At 37.4% G+C, this 21,271-nt stretch overlaps 1 protein-coding gene across 1 annotated transcript in view; it reads right to left on the bottom strand.

Moving 5' to 3' along the window:
• Window positions 1-21,271, bottom strand: part of Sec63 (SEC63 protein translocation regulator) — a 68,859-nt gene that overhangs the window by 18,451 nt on the left and 29,137 nt on the right. The window contains exons 3-14 of the mRNA XM_090338334.1: window positions 20,550-20,664; window positions 18,401-18,513; window positions 14,966-15,027; window positions 14,406-14,464; window positions 12,291-12,341; window positions 9,991-10,099; window positions 8,888-8,982; window positions 8,659-8,791; window positions 7,068-7,160; window positions 5,300-5,454; window positions 2,530-2,677; window positions 1,417-1,499 (exon numbers count right to left, since the gene is read on the bottom strand). Of these exons, the coding sequence (XP_090194460.1) occupies window positions 1,417-1,499; window positions 2,530-2,677; window positions 5,300-5,454; window positions 7,068-7,160; window positions 8,659-8,791; window positions 8,888-8,982; window positions 9,991-10,099; window positions 12,291-12,341; window positions 14,406-14,464; window positions 14,966-15,027; window positions 18,401-18,513; window positions 20,550-20,664 (1,216 nt within the window). The remainder of the gene's footprint in view (window positions 1-1,416; window positions 1,500-2,529; window positions 2,678-5,299; window positions 5,455-7,067; window positions 7,161-8,658; window positions 8,792-8,887; window positions 8,983-9,990; window positions 10,100-12,290; window positions 12,342-14,405; window positions 14,465-14,965; window positions 15,028-18,400; window positions 18,514-20,549; window positions 20,665-21,271) is intronic.

Raw genomic sequence — 21,271 nt, 5'->3', positions numbered from 1 at the left:
GGACATTAGGTGACTTTAATTCATTCTATACCTCTCTGAATTGCTTGAATTTTTTCCAGATAACATGATTTCCTCACTATTATATTTCATTTTTTATATTTTTAAATTAAAAAACTATAAATGTAGGAGTGAAATATTCAGCTAATAATTAACTATACAGTTAGCACTTTTTATTAGAAGAACCACACTATGTAGCTTGGCTATTATAGTATTTTACAGAGAATTAACAATTCATCATATGGAAATTTAATCCACTGTATAATTTTAATTCTAAAAAGTATATATTAATCTATCTATAATCTAGTATAAGAAATCTATGCCTCATGAAAATAAAATTCCAAAATAATTAACCTGTTAATAGAGGAGATAACACTTAAAGTGAGGAAAGTAAGTATAAAAATCTTGCAAGAACTTGTTTGTTAAACATGTCATTTGAAATATGATGTAAAATTCAATGTTAATAAACTCTTTAATAGAAGAAGACGAAGAAGAAGAAGAAGAAGAAGAAGAAAAAGAAGAAGAAGAAGAAGAAATAATAATAATAATAATAATCTTAACAGAGTTGGGCATGGGGGCTCATGCCTGTAATCCTAGCTTCTCAAGAGGCTGAAATATGAGGATCATAGTTCAAAGCTAGCCTGCAGTTCAAAGCCAGCCCAGGCACTAAGGCACTAAAGAATAGAGACTCTTATCTCCAATTAAGCACTAGAAAACAGGAAGTGGGGCTGTGGCTCAAGGAGGAGGGCAGTAGCCTTGAGCTGAAGAGTTCAGGGACAGCACCCAGGCCCAGAGTTCAAGCCATATGACCCCCCCCCCAAAAAAAAAATCTTGCCAGATGATGGGAATGTGGCCTAATGGTACAGTGCAAGCACTGGGTTCGATTCCTCAATACCACATAGACAGAACAATCTAGAAATGGAATTGTGGCTCAAGTGGTAGAGTGCTAGCCTTGAGCAAAATAAACTCAGGAACAGTGTCCAGATCTTGAATTCAAGCCCCAGACTGGCGCAAAAAAAAAAAAAAAAAAAAATCTTGCCAATAGTAGTAGCTCAAGGCTGTAATTCCAGCTATTTGTGAAATAAGATCAGGGGATGGTGGTCGGAGGCCAGCCCAGGAACAAAGAAGTGGGCAATATTTCATCTTTACCAATAGATGAAGCTAGTGACATGTGCCTGCTATGGGAAAAAAAAAAAAAAGCAGCAGAAGGAGAAGGATTATAACCCAGAACAGTCCTGGCATGGAAGAGTGATCCCACCTGGAAAATAACTAATGTAAACAGGGGCTAAGGTATGACTCAAGTGGTAGGGCATCTACGTGCCTAGCAAGTTCAAAGCCCTGAATTCAATCCCCAGTACTGCCAAAATTAACCAATTAACAAAGAATTTTGATGCATAAAACTAAAAATGAACTACTTACTGCCATTGTTTGTCTTGTCAATTTAACCAACACTGTAACCAGAGATCCTACTGTAATGTTGTTACTATCTTCATCATCCAATACTGTAAGATCGGAGATAAAATAAAACTTTAAAAAATTGTTATAAGGTAAAATAAACAGTAATCATTAAACTTACCCAAATCAATTTGATACTTCAGTACTTTGAGCATCTTATATATTAAACTCACTAGAAAAACATTTATTGCCATTCTATAAAGCTCTCCAATAGATGCCTTAAATTCTTACAATAGCTCTACAAAATATAATCTTCACTTTTAAAGAAGAAACTCACCTCCTAAAATGAAGTAAAATGGCCAGTCACACAATAGTCTGCCAAGTTTTAAACCCCAAGTCTTTAAAAATAATGTTAATGTAAATGTAAGGACTAACAACACAGCTGTCACTCTATTATGAAATTAGGAAAGGTTAGACATTCACAAGGGGGCTGGGAGTTTGGCCTAAAGGTAGACTGCTTACCTAGTATGCACGAAGACCTGGGTTCTATTCCTCAGTACCACATTCACAGAAAAAAGCTGGAAATGGTGCCATGGCTCAAGTGGTAGAACACTAGCCTTGAGAAAAGCCTAAGGAAGGCGCTTAGGCCCTGAGTTCAAGGCCCAGAACTGGCAAAAAAACCCAAAACCTCAACAGGATTTTTCTCATCTTCTCAATGCCCAAATCCAAGAATAAAATAATGAAAATTAATACTATAAAACATCGTTTTTTGGGGGGGCCACTTGAGCCTCAGCATCACTTCTGGCTTTTTTCTATGTATGTGGTACCAAGGAATTGAACTCGGGTCTTCATGCACTATACCATTAAGCCAAACTCATGGCCCCACTCTAAAACATCTTAAAGAAATACCTTTTTTTTTTTTTTTTTTTTTTTTTGCCAGTTGTGGGCCTTGAACTCAGGGCCTGAACACTATCCTTGGACATTTCTCAAGGCTAGAACTCTACCACTTGAGCCACAGCATCACCTCCAGCTGTTTTCTATGTATGTGGTACCAAGGAATCGAACCTGTTAATAAATAAAATGTTTTGAGAATCCAAAGTCAAATGAGAAGCAATCAACAGGGGAACTTTCACCTACCCTGGGATTTTATATCCATGGTCACATATGGAAAACTCCCCAGGACAGCCATAACTTCTTCATATTTTTCATCTTCAAGGAAGTGTAGCAAACTGTGACGATCTGATTCTTTTAAACTCACCAAATCCTGGATAGTTTTAATTTTGAACTATTCAATAAAGAAAACAAACAGAACTTTTCACAAAAAGAAAACTCTTGACTATGTCGCCTGCAGTAAAACAGTGAGGTAAGTCAAGCTCAAAAAGTTAAGTAGCCCATGTTTTTGCTCATATGCTCATATCTAGACCTAAAATAATAGTACTAGTTAGTAGTAACTACAGAACATGAGTATAAAAATGTCACTGTCTGGTGGTTGGAAGCTGTGGTAGAGAGAAGGTACTAGATAGTGAATATGACCAAAACATAATATGTATGTGCATGAAATATGTACAGTGAAACCTACTAAATGCTAGGCTTTTTTTTTTTTTTTCCAGTCCTGGGCTTGAGCTCAGGGCCTGAGCACTGTCCTTGGACTTTCTCAAGGCTAGAGCTCTACCACTTGAGCCTCAGCACCACTTTTGGCTTTTTTCTATGTATGTGGTACCAAGGAATCGAACCCGGGTCTTCATGAATGCTAGGCAAGCACTTTAACCACTAGGCCAAACTCCCGGCCTAGGCTTTTTTTTTTTTTATTGTCAGTTATGGGACTTGAACTCAGGACTTGGGCGCTGTCCCTAAACTCTGTGGCACAAGACTAGTATTCTTATCACTTTAAGCTACAGCTCCACTTCCAGTTTTTTAGTAGTTAATTGGAGATAAGAGTCTCCTGGGGACTTTTCTGCCCAGAACAGCTCTGAACCACAATATTCAGATCTCAATCTCCTGAGTATCTATCTGCGATTACATGAATAATCCACTAGTGCCCAGCTTAAATACTGTATTAAAAATTGAAGAGGATGGAGCAGGGAGTTTGGCCTAGAGGTAGAGTGCTTTCCTAGCATGCATGAAGACCCAGGTTCAATTACTCGACAACATATACATAGTAAAAGCCAGAAATGGTACTGTGGTAGAGTGCTAGCCTTAGAAAGCCCAAGGACAGTGCTCAGGTCCTGAGTTCAAGCCGCAAGACTGGAAAAATAAATATAAATAAATACATAAATATGATAAGTTCCCAACTACAGCTGTACCCTCGGGAATTTACTATATAATATCTTAATATACTGCAATATATTTTTACCATATTACAGTAATATCAACATTAGACAAATGGAAATGGTGAATGTACTTTGATTTCCAAGTATTTGGTGCTATTACTTAATGTTTTACTTTTAAAGATTAGACCATAAAGCAGGAGAAATTTTTGCTTTGAGGTTTTTAAATTATGACTCAACACTTTCATGAAATTTCTAAAAGCAACTTGAATACTAATTTCTAATATTACTTCTACCTTAAAAAATTGGGGCCAGGAGTTTGGTCTAGTGGTAGAGTGCTTGAATCACAGTGCCACTTCTAGCCTTTTCCATGTACAGGATACCAAGGAGTCAAACCCAGGCCTTCATGCATGCTACAGCAAGCACTCTACCACTAGGTCACACTACCAGACCTTGTTTTATGTATTTTTGCTACTCCTTATGATTCAATATAAAGATGTGATAATGTCTTTACTTAGAAATTATAATTCTAAATAAAACTATCATTACCAGATCTATTTATTCCTCAATATCACATACACAGAAAGAGCCAGAAGTGGCGCTGTAGCTCAAATGATAGCTTTGAGAAAGCCCAAGGACAGTGCCCAGGCCCTGAGCTCAAGCCCCAGATCTATTTATTTTTGAAAGCTTTTATTTTAATCTTAATGTATTTCATTTGCAACCAACAAACCATGTCCAGTTTTTTTGTTTGTTTGGTTTTTCAGTATTTTTTTTTTTTTTTGCCAGTCCTAGAGCTTGAACTCGGGGTCTAAGCATTGTCCTTGGGCTTTCCTCAAGGCTAGCACTCTACCCCTTGAGCCACAGTATCACTTCTGGCTTTTTCTATGTATGTGGTACCAAGGAATTGAACCTGAGTCTTTGTGCATGCTAGGCAAGCACTCTATCACTAAGCCAAAGTCCCAGCCCACCATGTCCAGCTTTTAAGCCAAGAACTAAATGACTACAAAGTAGAAGATTAATTTTTGACCTAGAATATCTATTTTTGATAATTCAAAGAGCAAAATATTAACTGCTAAAATATACACTCCCCCCAAAATAATAAAATTAAATTAACAGAATTTTGTGACAGATATGTACAAAGAAAATACCAACAATGATATATTCATTTAACACTATGATGGAAATGAACTTAACAACTTGGGGGAAGGGAAATAAGGAGTGATAAGTGGGGAAAAAATGAGGGATACAGTAACTGTTTAAAAACAAATATAGCCAAGCTCTAGCTCGGGCTTGGATCCGTGGCTCACACCTGTAATCCTAGCTACTCAGGAGGCTGAGAACTGAGAATCATGGTTCAAAGCCAGCCTGGGTCCTACAAAGCCCTGAGACTCTTATCTCCAATTAATTACTAAACAAGGAGAAGTGTAGAACAGGAGGCTTGAGCTGAAGAGCTCAGAGACAGTACTTGGCCCAGAGTTCAAGCCCATGACCTTCCCAAACAAACAAACAAATGTACAGATGAGTGAGGAGGCTCACACCTGTAATCCTAGCTACTCAGGCGGCTGAGATCTGAGGATCATGGTTCAAAGACAGACTACCCCCCCCCAAAAAAAAATCTCTTTGAAACAGCAAAGAGTTACCTTTTTATGATTAGAAACTCTTCTAAGATTGTCTTCTTCGATGTGAGGGAGCTGCAGAAGGGGAGACTTAAACTGCTGAAGGCCTTGAACAGCCATCTGGGAAAGCTTCATGCAGTTTTCTAAGGATGCCAAAGTTGGAGCACGAAACTCCCTTTCTTAGAAAGAAGAGCAAAAAAGAAACAACAGAGCTGGACTTATTACATGTTCATGCATGTACAATTCATCATAAAAACAAAAAGTACAGTTACTAGAGAAAAAATTAAAATTTTTAAAACTTGATCAAATGCACACAACCCTAGGAATGATTACTGACTTAATTTATTTGTGTGTGTGTGTGTGCGCGTGCGTGCGTGCATCCTGAGGCTAGTGCTCTACCACTAGAGCCACAACTCCATTTCTGGCTTTTCATGATTAATTGGAGATTAAGAATCTCAAGACTTTCCTGATTGGCTTCAAACCTGGATTCTCAGATCTCAGCCTCCTGAGTAACTAGAATTATAGGTGTGAGCCACCATTACTTTGTTTCATTGGCAAAAAAACAAAACCAAACAAACAAAAAACAATTCTTTGTATCAATTCCAGTAACAGTGTATCATGTTGCTACCATGCCCCAAATTAGAATCACCAATAACAAATGACTGGCAGTCTCCTTTTTTTGGCAGTCCTAGGGCTTGAACTCTGGGTCCTTGGGCTTTCTCAAGGCTAACGCTCTACTACTTGAGCCTCAGCAACACTTCCAGCTTTTTCTGTATATGTGGTACCCCAAGGAATCAAATCCAGGGCTTTGTGCAAGCTAGGCAAGCACTCTACTACTAACTCACTCTCCTACTAACTCACTCTTTTAGCCCAACAGTCTCCTTTTGTAAGGTCTTTTTCCCTCAATGACAAAAAAGGGGAGAAAAATGCCAATTTTCCTTTCATAAAAAAATTACATATCAGGGGCCTGAAGTTTGGTCTAGTGGTAGAGTGCTTGTCTAGGCACAAAGACCCAGGTTTAACTCCTCAGTATCACATACAAAGTAAAGGCCGAAAGTGGTGCTGTGGCTCAAGCACTAGAACTCTAGCCTTGAGAAAACCCAAGGACAGTGTTCAGGCTCTTAGCTCAAGCCCCATGACTGGCAAAAAAAAAAAAAAAAAAAAAAAAAAAACGTATCAGATTACAATAGTTGGATTATTTCACACTCTGTTAAAATACAAAATTAACAAGCTTCAAAAATATTTAGAAGGAAAAGGAAATTTTAAATCTTTGTAAAGTAAATAAAATGATAAGGTAGGAGAAGCCAGGTGCCATGGCTAACGCCTGTAATCCTACCTACTCAGGAGACTGGGATCTGAGGATCAAGATTCAAAGCCAGCCCAGGCACTAAAGTTGTGAGACTCATCTCCAATTAACCACTAGAAAACCCGAGAGGCACTGTGGCTCTAGGGGTGTGGTGGTAGCCTTGAGCTGAAGAGCTCAGGGCCTAGAGTTTTAGCTCCATGACCCACAAAAAAAAAAAAAAAAAAAAAAAAAAAGGAAGGAAGGAAGGAAGAAAGAAAGGAAGGAAAGGAGGGAGGGAGGGAGGGAAGGAGAGAGGGAGGGAAGAGAGGGAGGGAGAGAAGAGAAGGGAAGGAAGGAGAAAAAAACAAAAAAAGGCATAAGTAAATCTAAAAACTCTGAACTGGTAGAATTATAATAACCACTGACAAATCTTAAAGCTATCAAGTATAGTCTGCATATGATTGCAAGGAAAAGTAAAACATAACTAATTACATTTTCCCTCCTCACCTTCACGGCTCCGGGCCATTATTATTAATTGGCAGATTACATTAACCATTTCTTGAAGTAGTGCAGGGCATTTTTTCAGCATAAATTGCTGATCTGCAAAAACAAAAACCAGAGACAAATATAATTTTATTATTCAACATCTTTAGCACTTGACACCTAAAGCTAATACTAAATTTGATTCTTAGGTATATTTCAAATGTCCTCGGAAGATGAGGGTTTAAAGGGAAGTTCCTCTTCAACTAATCAAAAATTAGAAAACTCTTCCTCTCTTAGATGTAGCAAAGACAAAACCTTAATACTGTAATGTTAAAGCTTAGCAAGTCAATTCCCTATTTTCTTTAAAACAGTCCTAATCATAAATTTTATCTTATCTTAACATATTGAAAACTGGTTTTTCTTCTTGGGCACTTAGTTCCTACAGGTTTAATTATAGGTAAATAAAAAGACTAAAAATGAGGGCAAAAGAGAGATTTACACTGTAAATACTACTGGCCTATAGACATAGCTGAGTGGTAGAGCACTCACTTAGCATGTGTGAGTCTGAAATTCAATTCCCAGGCCAAAAAAAAAAAAAAAAATCATGGTAACTATTAAGACCATCCACTGAATCTAGTATTAAACTTTTAAAAAATGACAACATGAAAATTATCTTCATTCCACTAAAAGTATCCTTACTATTACTAATTAGTAGGTGTACCAATAACCTTTCAGAAGCATTTGACTGCATTACCAGCTTAAAGGAACTTAAAAGTGTGAGAATATTTCACTCAGGAAAAAACACCTGTTTTCTAAGGTAACACTTTCTTTTAAAGCTTCAACTGAAATAAGTGAAATAAAGAGGACATCCAAATTAATGACATCCCTGAAAACACTTGTCCTAATCAACTGTTTCTGTTTCAAACAAAGATATGGCTTCAGAAATTATGAAGCTTTCAATAAAGATATATTTACTATCAAAAAGGGCCAATACAGGGAGGAGTATGGTTAATAGACATATTTGGTATGAAATCCATTTTTGTTCCTCCAAAAAGCTTACAAGTTCTTTAATAAATTTCATAGTAACTAATTATCATATTCCTTCATCTTAATAAATTTTTAACATTTACCAAAACAACTGACTGACCATCAAACTATTTTGTGAAATACTTATGCAACAGACAGAATTGGTGGAGGAGAGGGGTGGGGGGTTGTGTGTGTGTCTGAGGTACACTCACACATGTGCACACACCCTAGTGCTGAGTTTGAACTCAGGGCCTGCATACTGACTCTGAGTTTTTCTGCTCAAAACTAGCAATCTACCTACCACTTGAGCTACAACTCTATTTGCAACTTTTTAATGGTTAACTGGAGAAATGAGTCTTACAGACTTGCTTCCAACCACAATCCTCATATCTCAGACTCAGGGGAAGCTAGAATTAGTCACAAGCCACTGTGCCTGGCTTTAGTTTTTTGTTTGCTTGTTGTTTTAAATGTCATTGAGCAATTAATTAACCAATCACAAAGGAACACCAACAAAACTGGATCACAAGGTCTAATTATAACTGTTGCTTTGATTCCATTATAACTACATAGATATCAGAATCATAAGTACCTTCTTCAAGGGTCTCAGGAATTTTCATTCTAGCAAGATGACAAAGTAAAAGAACTCTGGCTTTCAGGCTATATGGGCAAGTAAGTGGAGGTTCATTCTTCTTTAAGTTAATGCTGCCGATTTCTCTGATTAGCTAAAGTAAATAAAATAATTAGTTGAAAATATGTATTTAAAAAATATTCTTATTAGTAACTAACTTCTCATCAAAGAATTAGGAGATTATCCTAACCTGTGGTATAAGAATATTATCTGTTGGTCTGCTTGTGGCATCTTTATTATATTGAGGATCAAATTCAGAAGCACCAGCTAAAACCATAATAAGACCTATGGAAACAAAAGGAATACAAAAGTAAATAAATAAATCTGCTTACCTATTTCTCTTACTGAGATACTTAATCCTAAAGTGAGAAACTTTTTTTTTTGCCAGTCCTGGGGATTAAACCCAGGGTCTGGGCACTGTCCTTGTGCTTTCTCAAGGCTAGTGCTCTACCACTTAAGTCACAGCAGACTTTTAGCTTTTTCTGTGTATGTTGTAACCAAGGAATCAAACCCAGGGCTTTGTGCATGCTAGACAAGCACTCTACCACTAGGCCAAACTCCTGGCCCTAGAAACTTTTTTTAAAACAAGTACAATGCTAAAACATCACCTAAACTCCACTATAAACAAGTAGTAATTTCTCTCACATTTCCAAACCTCTGTTATACACTTTGTGTCATGGGCAGGTATACTTTTTCCTTCACTCTGGTTGACTCATACAGAAGATATGCTTAAAATAACATTTATTTACAGGCATAGGATAAATTAGGTGAAATAAATTCATAGATACTACTTTGCAATATCAACCATAATACAATTTTAAGTGTTAGCTAATAATATTATAGAATTTGCACATATGAAACATTCCCAGATAATTTCTGATAAGACACGTAATTGCATAAGTGGTCATTGTGGAAATGGAAATCAAGAAAAATGATAACATTTTGTCAACATTTACTTCAAGTTTTGGCTGTACAACTGATTATAAACTATAAAATGGAATTTCTCCACTATGGAGTTAAAAATACAACAACCACACATAAATAACTCGGAGAGTAGGGCCGGGAGTTTGGTCTAGTGATAGAGTGCTTGCCTAGCATGCATGAAGACCTAGGTTCAATTCCTCGGTACCCCACATACATAGCAAAAAATGGTGCTGAGGCTCAAGTGGTAGAGTGCTAGCCTTGAGAAAGCTCAAGGACAGTGCTCAGGCCCTGAGCTCAAGCCCGGGACTGGCAAAAAAAAAAAAAAAAATAACTCGGAGAGTAATACCAAATTTACTTAAGTTTACTTACGTTTCATATCCATATTTCGGGTTTTATAAACAAAGTATGTATAAATCTGTGTTGTCCGTATTAGAATCTGGTCTCCACTATAGCGTATTGAACGATACCACCAGGAGCCCTAAAACACAAAATTTAGCAAGAAATAAAGCATAAATACTAAGTTTGATGCAGAACATACATAGGTCAAACTTTCCAAATGTTTGTAAACCAATAAAAGTATAAGCTTTAAACAAATGACTGTTACATATTTCAAGTGCTTGTTTTAATAAATAAGCAAATTGCCTAACGTCTAAACACCAAAGTTCCTATACATGTATGATTAAATAGTTCTAGATTTCAAGTTAAAACTATTTAAAGATAAAATAGGAGTAAACTATAAACAATTAGCTGGTTGCTAAAACATATCAATAATATGTGATAAATATAGGAGTGATTTTTACAATTAAGGTACTATTTCACTCATGTAACTATCTCACAAAACATTTTTTGTAATTAATTGACTTCCTCATTATTTATAGAGGTGATATGCAGTATAGTCACAATTACATGAGTTAGGTAATGAGAACTTTTCCTTTTTACAGCGTTTTCTGTTCCCCTACTCTCTCCCAGTTCCTTCCTCCCATCTCTACCCACTAGTTGTACAGTCCATTTTCATCAATGTCCAGTGAGCTCCCTGCTTCACTTTTCACCCTTTTTCTCTTGATGCGTGCCCTTTCCCTCATCCCCCCAAAGATATACATGTGAATAACTCATACATAAAGAAGATAGAATCACCAAAAACTTTTTTTTTTTTTTTGCCAGTCCTGGGCTTGAGCTCAGGGCCTGAGCACTGTTCTTGGACTTTCTCAAGGCTAGAGCTCTACCACTTGAGTCTCAGCACCACTTCTGGCTTTTTTCTATATATGTGGTACCGAGGAATCGAACCTGGGTCTTCATGCATGCTAGGCAAGCACTTTAACCACTAGGCCAAACTCCCGGCCCAGAATCACCAAAAACTTTTTAAAAAAAGTTTTGTATCCATATCTCGAGTTTGCTCCAATATGTATATAGTATTACAGTGCCCAGGCACTGAGTTCAAGCCCCAGGACTGGCAAAAAATTAAAATTAAAATTAAGACAGACTCATTACTATTCTCACTACAGGATCCAGATAAACTCCATCATAAGAAGTAACAAGTGATTAAACTCACAAACTATATGATAGCTCCACACTGCAACAATAGGCAGCTGTTTTGAAAACTCAGGCTGCTATAAATGTTGTGCTTCTAATATATTAATAAAAGTCACAACACAAAGTAAAATCATAAAGTTTTTAAAAAGCTGGGCACGGTGGTTCACGCCAGTAATCCTAGCTAACTCAAGAGGCTGAGTTAGCTCTGAGGATCAAGGTTCAAAATCAGCCTACCCACAAAAGGACCTGAGACTCTTATCTGCAACTAATTTCTAGAAAATGTGAAGTGGGGGGTTCAAGGGTAGGGTGGTAGCCTTCAGCTGAAGAGCTCAGGAACAGTGACCAGATCCAGTTCAAGCCCCATGATCCACCCAAATGAAAAAAAGTTTTAAAGAGTATGTCTGTATACATAAGTACCTAGAAAAAAATTATAGAAAAGAACAAAGCAGTGATTATCTACGAGAGGTAAGGAGTATGAGATAATAAAAGGTTTCCATTTTAAATTCAAATTTATCTAAGTCATCTTAGTTGGATGCAAATTTTAAACTGAAATAGATTGTGTCTTTTAGTTACCAAAACGGTATCATCTCCCCTGCCGCTGCTGCTGTTGTGGGGCTTGAACTCTAGGCCTGGGCACTGTCCTGAGCTCTTCAGCTCAAGGCTATTGCCCTACCCTTGAGCCAAAGAGCCACTTCTGGTTTTCTGGTCATTAACTGGCGATAAGAGTCTCTCTGGCTCTGTAGTGCCCGAGCTGGCTTTGAACCCCAATCCTCAGATCTTGGCTCCCTGAGTAGCTAGGATTGCAGGTGTGAGCCACTGCGTCCAGCTTAAAAGTCTTTAGAAAAGTGTTACAGTATTGGGGGGGGGGGGAGATGGGGACAAAAACATGAGAATGGGGTAGCAATGATTGTTAATGCACCTTCTATCTGGTGAATATAATATAACCCTTCTATTAATTACAATTAAAAAAAGATTAATATTAAAAAAGAAAAGTGTTATAGTACAGTTGACTAGAAGTCTCTTAAATTCAAAGATAATGGAATGCATCTTAATACAAAATTAAAATTTTATATGGAACCCCAAAACATGTCTTATACCTACAAATAAAATAAATTAATAAATAAAAAGTTAGAAATTACCACAACAACTGGAAGGATAACCATAAATGCCAATCCATACACAAGTAAAACCTAGAATTGAAAATAAAAATGTTATGTCCTTCATAAGTAAATTTTAACAACACAAGTACCTATTTTAAAGTTTTACAAAGGGGAAGTAATATTAAATGTTCTCCACATGTATTATTTCGCATAGACCTTATTACCAAACTCTATATAGACACTATCAGTGATTTCTAGCTATTGATGCTTCCCTCCTACTTCTTGATCCTAAAACTATTAGCTATCTAATCCCTCCTTCATCATGCCCACAGAGAACCCTAAGAATAAAAAAAAAAACACAGCTAAATATTACTATAGACACTTGAAAATAATCAATTTTATTGTCACGTAATAGCCCTTTTCAATAAAAAAAATTACAAGTCTATGTGAATTTTGCTTCTGCTACTTCAAAACAAGCTTCTAGACAATTATACTTAAGAAATTTAGGGGCTGGAGCCAGACATGGTGGCTCATGCCTGAAATCCTAGCTACTCAGGAGGCTGAGATCTGAGGATCAAGGTTCAAAGCCACCCAGGGCACAAAGGACCTGAGACTCTTATCTCCAATTAACCTCTAGAAAACAGGAAATGGGGCTTGGGCTCAAGGGTAGCCTTGAGCTAAAGAGGCCTTAAAGAGCTCAGGGACAGCACCCAGGCCAACTTCAAGCCCCATGACCCACAGAAAAAACAAAACAAAACAACCATGAAATTTAGGGGCCAGGAGTTTGGTCTAGTGATACAGTGCTTGCCTAACATGCACGAAGACCCGGATCCAATGAATAGGTACCACATATACAGAAAAAGCCAGAAGTGGACTGGGAGTTTGGCCTAGTAGTAGAGTGCTTTGCCTAGCATGCACGAAGACCCAGGTTCAATTCCTCGGTACCACATACATAGAAAAAAGCCAGAAGTGGTGCTGAGGCTCAAGTGGTAGAGCTCTAGCCTTGAGAAAGTCCAAGGACAGTGCTCAGGCCCTGAGCTCAAGTCCAGGACTGGCTACAAAAAAAAAAAAAAAAAAAAAAAAAAAAAAGAAAGAAAAAAGAAAAAGAAAAAGCCACAAGTGGCATGGCATTGTGAATCAAATGGTAGAACGCTAGCCTTGAGAAAGCCCAAGGACAGTGCTCAGGCCCTGAGTTCAAGCCCCATGACTGGCAATTTTTTTTTAAAAAGTCAGAAAAGGCTGGAAGTAGTGCTGTGGCTCAAGTAGTAGAGCTAATGCCAGTGATAGAACTTTGGCTCTTAACCCAAAGAAGCTCAGGGACAGTACCCAGACCCAGAGTTCAAGCCCAGCACTGGCAAAAGAAAAAAATATTTTTAACTCTATATTTAAATAAACTACCCCAAACCAATAGTCTAATAACAGGAACAAATTATTTTCTTTTCACCAATTCGATTAAAAACTACTTTCACAACACATTTATTTTAAAACAGGAAGTGACCAGGAGCATAGCTTAGTGGTAAAGTGCTTGCCTACCATGAACAAAGCCCTGAGTTGGATTCCCCAGTACCAAATACACAGAAAAAGCCAGAAGTGGTGCTGTGGTTCAAGTGGTAGAGCACTAGCCTTGAGAAAGCACAAGGACAGTGCCCAGGACCTGAGTTAAAACCAGGACTGGCAAAAATAAAAATAAAAAACAAGAAACCAGTACTTCTGAAATGACCTCGGAGTCAAGAAATCCACAGATACGCAATCAAAGGTGACAAAGGAGTCTTTATTAGTGAGTTGGCTACTGCCTTGTCCTAGACTTTGGTGTCTAAGAACTTAGAGGGGCTACAGCCTCCAATGGGGCAAGGTCTACAAAGGCAAGAACCACAATAAGTGCAGTTTCACAGCAGGCAAGCTGATTTCGTTAGGGGTGGCATATTCTTCAGCTACTGGACATTAAAGATGGTCAGGACCAGGCTGAACAGCATTCTGCTGATGCAGCTGGAAGCTAGAGCTGATTCAGGACTGGAGGCAAGAGTCAAAAGAAATGGAAAACTGGGTTCCTATACTTTCTTTGTAAAAAGCTCATTTTTATTCAAGCAAGACACAAACTACACAACAAAAGTTATGCCAAACACATCACAATTTGTTTTATGTAAATGCACTCACCAAAATTGAGTTTTTTTGATCAACTATCCAAGCTGGCAAGGCAATTCCAAAGCTTGTGGCTAAAATAGAAAAAAATCATAGTTTCCAGAGTCTCTATTTCTAGTTTTATTTATATCTAAAAATTCTGCTTTTTCCTCCTACCCCTAAAAACCTTAATATGATATTATATGGAGCCCTATTACATGAAGTTAAGGACTAAAATTATCTGAAATTTCCCATTTCCAAAGAGAAAAAAACAAAACTAAGTACACAAATTTCTTTCTAGGAAATGTAAATTACTTTGTTAGTAAAGAAATGCAGATATACCTAATTTTTACCAACTAACTGCCAAGGATTAATAATGATAGTAATTATTCTTCTCTCTAAATCAATCTGTTTTATATTTTAAGTCAGTCTTCAAAAGGAAACTAAGTAAAAATTGTAGCACTAGCACTGTGTAATTCCTAATTAGAATTTCCCCAACCATAAACTAAGGAAGTAAAAATATTTCTCCTAACATAGTTAACATTTTCATAATATGCACAATATTACCAATATCTTATAATCATCATTTACCATACCTTGTGGCCCATCTGGATTTCCAAATTCTTCCCAATTTTTCCTCGACTCTTCATCTGTTAAACTGACAAGAAAATAACAAGGTAGCAAAATTAGAAATCCAAATCTGAAATATAATAATCTTAGAGACAAAGCAAGTCATTTCTTAGAAGATGTAAATTAAAGAATCAAGAGTAAGTCTGTCTCTCAGGGATGGGAGTTTGGCTTAGTGGTAGAGTGCTTGCCTAGCATGCAAAGACCTGGGTTTGATTCCTTGGTACCACATACATAGAAAAAAAGCCAGACGTGATGCTGGGGCTCAAGTGGTAGAGATCTAACCTTAAAAAAGCCCAAGGACAGTGCTCAGGCCCTGAGTTCAAGATCTAGGTCAAAAAAAAAAAAAAAGCAAGTATCTCATAAATTCTGAGGGAAAGGTGGGAGAGTGGCATGAGACCTATATCTGGAACTTGATTAAAACTTCTGGGTGACCCATGAGTTTTCAAGTTCAACCAGTTCAAGCTAGTAAAACTTAAATGCTATCAAATTTTCTAACATGGTAAGAAGATTAAGAAATTTTACTTTTCCTCTTATGTTCTATTTCTTAAAATTCTTCAATGAATACATTTACATTTCACTCTGAAAGAAAACAAATGACCACCATCTGGAAAACCATAGCTGTGGCAAAGGTCATATGTCTAAGAGCAGATGTTTTTTCCTAAGCCAAGTACCAAAATCACTAGGAACATACTGTGAAACAGGACAGGCAAGATAAAAGCAACAAAACAATTTTTAAGCACCTAAATACAGTATTACCCATGTCCTGCACAATTGCTTCAGGCAGAATAAAATGGCATTTTCAATTGGGCCAATAATGACTCATGCCTAGTTATCCTAACTACTCAAAAAACTGAGATCAAGGCTTGCTTTTGAAGCCAGCCTGTACAGAAAAGTCCTGAGACTCTTATTTCCAATTATCCTCCAAAAATCTGGAAGTGGAACTGTAATTCAAGTTGTAAAGCATCAGTCTTGAGGGAAAAAAAAACCTCAAGGACAGCTCCCAGACCTGACTTCATGCCCCATTATTAACACGAGAGAAAAAAAAAAAAAAAAGATTCCCCCCCACCCCTGGATTCCAATGCCAATAATAAAAAGCAAAATTTTAAACTCTTCAATACCTTTGCAATGTAGTTAAGGAAGACAAGGAAAATGGCAAACTCTTTTTTTTTTTTTTTTTGCTCTCTGTTTTCTTTTTGAGACAAAATCTTGGTAGGGTAGCCTAGGTTAGCCTCTGCCTCCTAGGGGCTGAGATAAAAGAGGTGCACAACAAGCCTAACAAGGAAGATATTCTTGAAAACCAACTGGTAAAAATTCTACTCACATATAAATCTATTTTTAACCACATTTCTTTTTCCCAGATATTAAGTGGCAATGCAGTTTTTAACTCTCCAGAGCTCCAATTGAAAGTAACAATGAATTTTTCTTTTTCTTTTTTTTTTTTTTTCCAAAGAGTCCTGGGCTTGGGCTCAGGGCTTAAACATTGTCCTTGGACTTTCTCAAGGCTAGAGCTCTACCACTTGAGCCACAGCACCTCTTCCAGCTTTTTTCTATGTATGTGGCACCAAGGAATCAAATGCAGGTCTTCGTGCATACTAGGCAAGCACTCTACCACTAAGCCAAACTCCCAGCCCAGCAATGAAGAAATTTTTATAAAAAGGCAAAAAAGTATACTTCTTAATCAGCCAGGTGCCAGGAAAGTCTGAGACATTTATCAGAAAACTGGAAGTAGGCCTGTGGCTCAAAGTGGGAGAGGGCACCCAGGCCCTGAGTTTAAAACCAATACCAACAAAAAAAAGTTAATCATATAAAGATAATTTTAAACCAGGCATGGTGGCTCACTCCTACAATCTTGGCTACTCAGGAGGCTAAGATCTGAGGATCACAGTTCAAAGCCAGTCGGGGCACTAAAAATTCCATCAGACTCCTATCTCCAATTAACCACCAGAAAACCTAAGTGGCACTGTGTCTCTAGGGGTGGGGCGGTAGCCTTGATCTGAATAGCTCAGGGGCAACGCCCAGGTCCAGAGTTCAAGTCCCACGACCAACAACAACAACAAAAATAGTCATTTTAAACTCATAAAATTTTTAAAAACAATTGCCTTGAAATCTATTTTTTAACTATAATTTCACTTATTATACATATGACCCAAAGTATTAACAGAAAAGCCAATGCAAGCACTTGGTTTCAGATTACTAGTTCCAATTTGTTTTCTGCTGAGGGATACTTCTTAAAATATTTTACCCTGACTTCCCTGCACAGTTATCTCCCAAACATAAAAACTTCAGCTGCTGTTTCTCTTTATATTAAATCTTTTAACAGACTCTTCCCTCAAAGTAATTATTTCTGTCTCTTTTGACTTTTTTTTTTTGGTCACTCCAGGGCTTGTGCACTGTCCTTGGACTTTCTCAAGGCTAGCCTCAGTACCACTTCCGGCTTTTTTCTATGTATGTGATACTGAGAAATCAAACCCAGGTCTCCAGACATGCTAGGCAAGTACTCTACTACTAGGCCAAACTCCCGGGTCCCTCTTTTGCCTTTTTAATGACAGTGGTAAGAAACTTGTTTGTTCTCTACAAAATGCCCTCAGGCTTAACAAAATAAAGTACAGCTCTTGATTTTAATAACCTGTATGTGTCTACTTGGTTATGACGCTAGCTAATTCATTAAACTGATTCTACAACTGCTGTGGCAGGCACCCCTTTGGATATTCAATTCAACTGATAGAATCACTAATTCATTTTTTTCTATTGAGATAAGAATCTTCCAATTTATCTCATACTGGCTTTGAACTCATTTTCAGCGTACCAGGTAATAAAATTATTGGCATGTGCGACTGTACCTGTTTCAGTCCTTTTTAAAAACAGTTTAAGCCAGGAGTGTGGCCTAGTGGTAGAATGCTTGTCTAGCATGCACAAAGTCCTGGGTTCAATTTCCTGGTATCACATAAACAGAAAAGGCCAGAAGTGGTCATGTGGCTCAAGTGGAAGAGTACTAGCCTTGATAAAGCCCAAGGACAGTGCCCTAAGTTCAAGCCCCAGGAATGCCACCCCCCAAAATAAATAAATAAATAAAACAAACAAACAAAACTCAGTTTACAAAAGCAACTTTTTTCTACTTATGAGTACTTCCAAATATCATTCCTAAGAATACAACTTTGCCATTTTTCTACAGCACTATAAATGGTGTTCATGAACGTCCTGGTGAATGAGAATTAAAGTATTTTATTTGCATGTATCAAAACAGAACCATGAAAAATTTGTGTAACTAATGTATACAACAAAGAATACTGAACATATGAGGTTACCATTTAATCAAAGTATATGACACCAGATTTCCTTATTTATTAAAAACAGAAAACTACCCCTTCTCCGCAATGTACACTTGGACCTATGGTACTCACGCTGCATAAGCCTTTGCTATCCTCATGAACATGACTTCATCACCTCCTTTGTCTGGATGATATTTAAGGGACAGCAATCGATACTGTTTTTTAATTTCTGCTACAGTAGCTCCCTAAAAAGAAAGGCTTTGTGTAAATAAAAGCAAAATGCTGTCAATAAATAATTCATCCTATTTTGAATTTGAAATATAAACTATTTAGTATTCTGACTAAAGAAAATCTTTCATTCTGTATTTTTTAAAGGGAGAGTGCTGGTACTGGGGCTTGAACTCCAGGCCCTGCACTCTCACTTAGCTTTTCCACTCAAGGCTTGTGGCTCTAACACTTGAGCCACAGCTCCTCTCCCAGCTTTTTGCTGGTTAACTGGAGATAAGAGTCCCATGAACATGTTGGCCTGGGTTGACTTTAAATAGAGATGCTCAGATCTCAGTCTCCTGGACAGGTGGGAACACAGAAGTGAGCCATCAATGCCCACCCGTCCTATATATTTTGTTCCATAAATTTCATCATATATTTTTAAACAAAAAAATAACTTATATTGTCCAATACAGTTATTTTACTGAGCATAGGACTATGGTATGATTTTCTCTAGATGACCTCTTCCATAAATTTCATTCTAACATTCTAATGATACACCCACAGACTTTCTATAGAAGCTTATTAATGAAGTTCAATCTTATAGATACAGATCTTTTAAACACATGCATACTGCCTTCTCATTTTCAAATATTCTTACACATCAGCAATTATAAACCAATCCTTAATAATATGGCAGTCAAAAACTGAAAGCTTAAAAAAAAAAAGATACTTTAGAATTATAATAAACTAGATACCTGATTTTATTTTATTTTTCAGTATACTAAGTATTGCATCCACAGCCTCATATATGTATTCTAAGACCAGAGCCATGCCCCAGGCTTTATATTTCCATATTTGCTTTTAAGATAAAGTTTTACTAATTTTACCCAGTCTCACTAACTTCACTAACTTTAGCCTCAAACTTAGGATCTCTCTGCTCATCAAGTAGCTGGAATTATAGATACATACCATCACACTCACCTACATATTTTATCTTTAAAAAAAAGACTTAGCTGCCTGTGATCCTAGCTACACCAGAGGCTGAGATCTGAGGATCAAGGGTCAAAGCCAACCCAAGCACAAAAGGACCTGTAACTCCAATTAACCCCTAGAAAAGGGAAGTTTGGCTTGGTTCAAGGGTAGGGTGGTAGCCTTGAGCACAAGAGCTCAGGGACAATGCCCAGGCCCAAGGGTAGGATGGCAGTGTTGAGCTGAAGAGCTCAGAGACAGCACCCAGGCCAAGTTCAAGCCCTATGACCCACAAAAAAGAAACAAAAAACTTAAACCCAGCCCTGGTGGTTCACACCAGTAAGCCTAGCTACTGAGGAGGCTGAGATCTGAGGATCACGATTCAAAGCCAGCCTGGGCATTAAAGTCCATGAGACTCTCCTTCCCAATAAATCACCAGAAACCCAGAAATAGCATTGTGGCTCAAGTGGTAGAGCACTAACCTTGAGCTGAAGAGCTCAGGGACAATGCCCAGGCCCAGGCTCCATGACTGACAAAAAAAAAGGGGGGGGGGGGGAAGGGGAGTGGGAGTTTGGCCTAGTGGTACAGTGCTTACCTAGCATGCATGAAGACCCGGGTTTGATTCCTTGGTACCACATACATAGAAAAAAGCCGGAAGTGGTGCTGTGGCTCAAGTGGTAGAGCCCTAGCCTTGAGAAAGTCCAAGGACAGTGCTCAGGCTCTAAGCTCAAGCCCAGGACTGGCAAAGACAAAAACAACAACAACAACAAAAAGGCTTAACTACTCTAGAAGCTGAGCTCTGAAAGAGATCATGGTTTAAATCCAGCCTGGGAAGGCAAGTCTGTGAGACCTGACCACCAAAAAGCCAGAAGCAGAGCTGTGGCTCAAATGGTAGAGTATGAGCCTTGAGCAAAGAGAGCTTAAACACGGACTAGGAACTGAGGTCAAACCCAGGTCCAAGACAGAACAAAACAAGCAAAAAATGTAACTGATCAAAGTTGGAATTCTTTAGGGAGTGACTCAATTTTTTTTAAAGATGTGGACCTATAAAATTTTCATAAGATCTTTAAGATAATGTTCACTGTATAAAAACATTACTTACAGGATCCAAATTTAATACTTCATAAGGATTGTATTCTTGATATTCTCGGTCTGTTTTGGAAACTTTGTATGCAAGGAATAAGAACAATGCCCATCCTGCAAGCAGAACTATTTTCCTGTTTAGGAAAAAGATAAATGAAATAAATATGAATACATATGAATTCAAATTCATATGAATAAACATGAATTTAAGACTCTAACCTGTAGAACAAGCAAGGCATAAAAAGAATCTAAAGTAGTTCTGTATTATTATGCTACAGATTCAACTTCCATACATGCTAACTTGCAAAACTCCTATACAGCAAGGGTCTTTTTCACCTTTGAATTCTCTACAATCTGTGCAGCATCTCCCATGTAAAATTTCTTTAGCTATTCTCAGCATAATTTCAAGTATAAAAGTTAACAATGGACTCATTAAATAGGTCAAAACATATAAGCATTAAATATTCAGCAATCCAATTAATGTAAAAAATTGTTCAAACTAAAAAAACAATTGCACAAAAATTGTAAAATAGAAATATTTGGAAAAAAACTCATGACCATTTGTAATAAATTTTTTAAAAATCATGTATAAGGAACTAATAAACCACGATGAAGCCATATAAGACATTTTGTAGTTAAAACGTAAACATGTATATTTTTTAGAAAGAAAAAAAAAACAATACCATAAAGAAAAAGAAGAGCTCCTAACTCTGGCCCAACAGAAATGCTTTCCTGAGTGAA

This window comes from Megascapheus bottae, chromosome 8, assembly GCF_031878675.1.
Source record: "Megascapheus bottae isolate mThoBot1 chromosome 8, mThoBot2.hap1, whole genome shotgun sequence".
NCBI classification, from domain to species: domain Eukaryota; kingdom Metazoa; phylum Chordata; class Mammalia; order Rodentia; family Geomyidae; genus Megascapheus; species Megascapheus bottae.
This window is presented reverse-complemented; position numbering and strand designations above follow the sequence as displayed.